This window comes from Geospiza fortis, unplaced genomic scaffold, assembly GCF_000277835.1.
Source record: "Geospiza fortis unplaced genomic scaffold, GeoFor_1.0 scaffold855, whole genome shotgun sequence".
NCBI classification, from domain to species: domain Eukaryota; kingdom Metazoa; phylum Chordata; class Aves; order Passeriformes; family Thraupidae; genus Geospiza; species Geospiza fortis.
Genome location: NW_005054684.1, coordinates 65,215 through 68,273, shown reverse-complemented (window position 1 = coordinate 68,273; position 3,059 = coordinate 65,215). Strand labels below are relative to the sequence as shown.

The window sequence follows — 3,059 nt, the reverse complement described above, 5'->3', positions numbered from 1 at the left end:
CATCCCGGAGTTCCATCCCGAGGAACTGGAATCCCAGTTTTGGGAATGACAATTCCATGTCCAGGAATGACAATCCCATTTTTGGCACTAACTGTTCCATTTTCAGGAATGACCATGGAGTTTTCGGGAATAACCATTCTGGTTTTTTGGGAATGACAATGGAATTTTTGGGAATGACCATCCCATTTTTGGGAATAACCATTCCATTTTCAGGAATGACCATTCTGTTTTTGAGAACGACAATGGAATTTTTGGGAATGACAATGGAATTTTTGGGAACGACCATCCCATTTTTGGGAATAAACATTCTGTTTCTTGGGAATGACAACGGAATTTTTGGGAATAATGATTCAATTTTTGGGAATAACCACCCCATTTTTGGGAATGATCATTCTCTTTTCTGGAACGACAATTCCACGGTCAAGAATAAAAAAAATTCCATTTTTTGGGAATGACCGTCCTGTTTTTGGGGATGACAATGGAATTTTTGGGAATAACCATTCAATTTTTGGGAATAGCCATTCAATTTTTGGGAACGACCATCCCATTTTTGGGAATAAACATTCTGTTTCTTGGGAATGACAACGGAATTTTTGGGAATAATGATTCAATTTTTGGGAATGACCGTGCCATTTTTGGGCAATGACCGTGCCATTTTTGGGCAATGACCATGCCATTTTTGGGCAATGACCATGCCATTTTTTGGGAATGACCATGCCATTTTTGGGGATGCCGATGGAATTCCCGGGAATGCCGGGCGTGTCCCTGTCCCACCTTGCTCTCGAAGATGATCTCCACGAGGATCAGCAGCAGCTCCGTCAGGAAGATCAGCAGCAGCACCCAGAAGAACTGGAAGGAGGAGAGGATGGAAGGTCCCAGGTCCGACCCCGATGGGGACACCCAGAAATGAGGAATTCACCGCCGGAATTCCGGTTTTCCCTGGAATTTTGGCTGAAATTCCACCTTGGTGTCCCCATGTGTCACCGTCCATCCCGGAGAGGGGATTGGGAAGGAATCAGGAAGGATTGGGAAGAGGATCAGGAAGGGACTGGGAAATATTAGGAAGGAGATTGGGAAGGATCAGGAAGGGTCGGGAAGGGATGGGGAAGGAGCCCAAGGGTCCAAACAAATTCCGGATTTCTTGGAGAAACTTCCCGAGGAAATCTTTCTCCGGCCCTGGATGCTGAGTCAGGAAGAGCCACTCAATTCCGATTCAATTAACGCGGCCGCTAACGAGCTCATCAATCCCAATTCCCGCAGCAACCTCGGGAATTGATGAATCCCTCTGGGAGCTGCTCCTTCCCTCCCTTAACGATCTCCGAGGTTTTGTTCCTCCTTAATTATTCCCAAATCCGGACATTCCAGCCCCAAGACACCGAATTCGGGTGGTTTAACTCCTCTCCCTCCGGAGAAAATTTGGGGTTAATTCCTCTCCTTCTGGGGCAAATTTGGGGTTAATTCCTGTCCCTCCGGAGCCCAAATCCCGTGGGTTGGGGTTGGGCTTTCCAGGCCATCGATCCCGGGGATTCAGGGCCGTCGGGACCGGCGCGTTCCGCTGCGGAGGTGGGAGATGGATGGAGCTGTCAGCTGCACCCGAGCGGGCACAAATCAGCCAAATTCCAGTGGGAATTGCTCTGAGCAGGCACAAATCAGCCAAATTCCGGTGGGAATTGCTCTGAGCAGGCACAAATCAGCCGGAATTTCAGTGGGAATTGCACAGCCCAAGGGAGAAACCGGGGGAGAAACCAGCCTGGCTCCTTCGAACACCAATCCCAGATCCTTGGAACCCAAATCCAGGTTTAAACATGAATCCAGGTTTAAACATGAATCCAGGTTTAAACATGAATCCAGGTTTAAACATGAATCCAGGTTTAAACATGAATCCAGGTTTAAACATGAATCCAGGTTTAAACATGAATCCAGGCTTAAACACGACCCTGGATCCTTTTAAACAAGATTCCAAATCCTTTAAAACACAAATCCAGGTTTAAACACCATCCCAGATCTTTTTAGACACAAATCCTGATCCTTTTAAACATGGACCTGGATCCTTTTAAATCCAAATCCCAATCCTTTTAAAGACAATCCCAGATCCTTTTAAATCCAAATCCTGATCCTTTTAAGGGTAAATTCTGAGTCCTTTTAAAGACAATCCTGGATCCTTTAAAACACAAATCCCAGATCCTTTTAAACACAATTTCCCTGTTTTTCCATAAAAAACCCAAAAGCTGCAGCTGCCAGGCCCAGCTCAGCTCCAAGAGCTCCTCCAGGGCCTCTCTCCCTGATTGCTTTTGTTCTGGGAATTCTCCTGGAAGGGACAATTCCCCACCCCACAAGGGCTCTGATTGCTCCTTCCTGTCCTCAGCAATTCCCGCCTTTTCACCGCCCCATTCCCACAAAACTGCTCCTGGGAATTCAGTTTTCCTGGGAATTTGCTTTTCCTGGGAATTTGCCGTTCCTTGGGAATCCTGCTTTCCTGGGAATTCACATCTTGGGATGGATCTCGGGAGGGAAAACACCGTGGAATTTCCTCCTTGGGATCCCCAAACCATGGAGGCGACTCCAAATCCATGGAATTCCCAAACCATGGAAATTACCCTGGATCCATGCAATTCCCAAACCATGGAGATGACCCCAGATCTATGGAGTTCCATGGAGATGACCCCAGGTCCATGGAGATGACCCCGGATCCATGGAACTCCCTCCCTGGAATACATGGAATTTCATGGAGATGACCCCAGATCCATGCACATGACCCCAAATCCATGGAATTCTATGAAGATGACCCTGGATCCATGGAGATGACCCCGGAACCATGGAATTCCATGGATGTGGCCCTATGGAATCCATGGAGATGACCCTGGATCCGTGGAATTCCATCCAGACCCACGGAGATGACCCCAAATCCACGTAATTCCATGGATACGACCCTGGATCCGTGGAATTCCATCCAGACCCACGGAGATGACCCCAAATCCACGTAATTCCATGGATACGACCCTGGATCCGTGGAATTCCATCAAGACGACCCCAGACCCACGGAGATGACTCTGGGATCC

The 3,059-nt window shown here is 47.8% G+C and overlaps 1 protein-coding gene across 1 annotated transcript in view; it reads right to left on the bottom strand.

The window, feature by feature from the left end:
* The window catches only part of LOC102034651 (tetraspanin-15-like), a 16,718-nt gene that overhangs the window by 11,456 nt on the left and 2,203 nt on the right, over nt 1–3,059 (bottom strand). Inside the window, exon 3 of the mRNA XM_031065116.1 lies at nt 775–904. Within this exon, the coding sequence (XP_030920976.1) occupies nt 775–904 (130 nt within the window). The remainder of the gene's footprint in view (nt 1–774; nt 905–3,059) is intronic.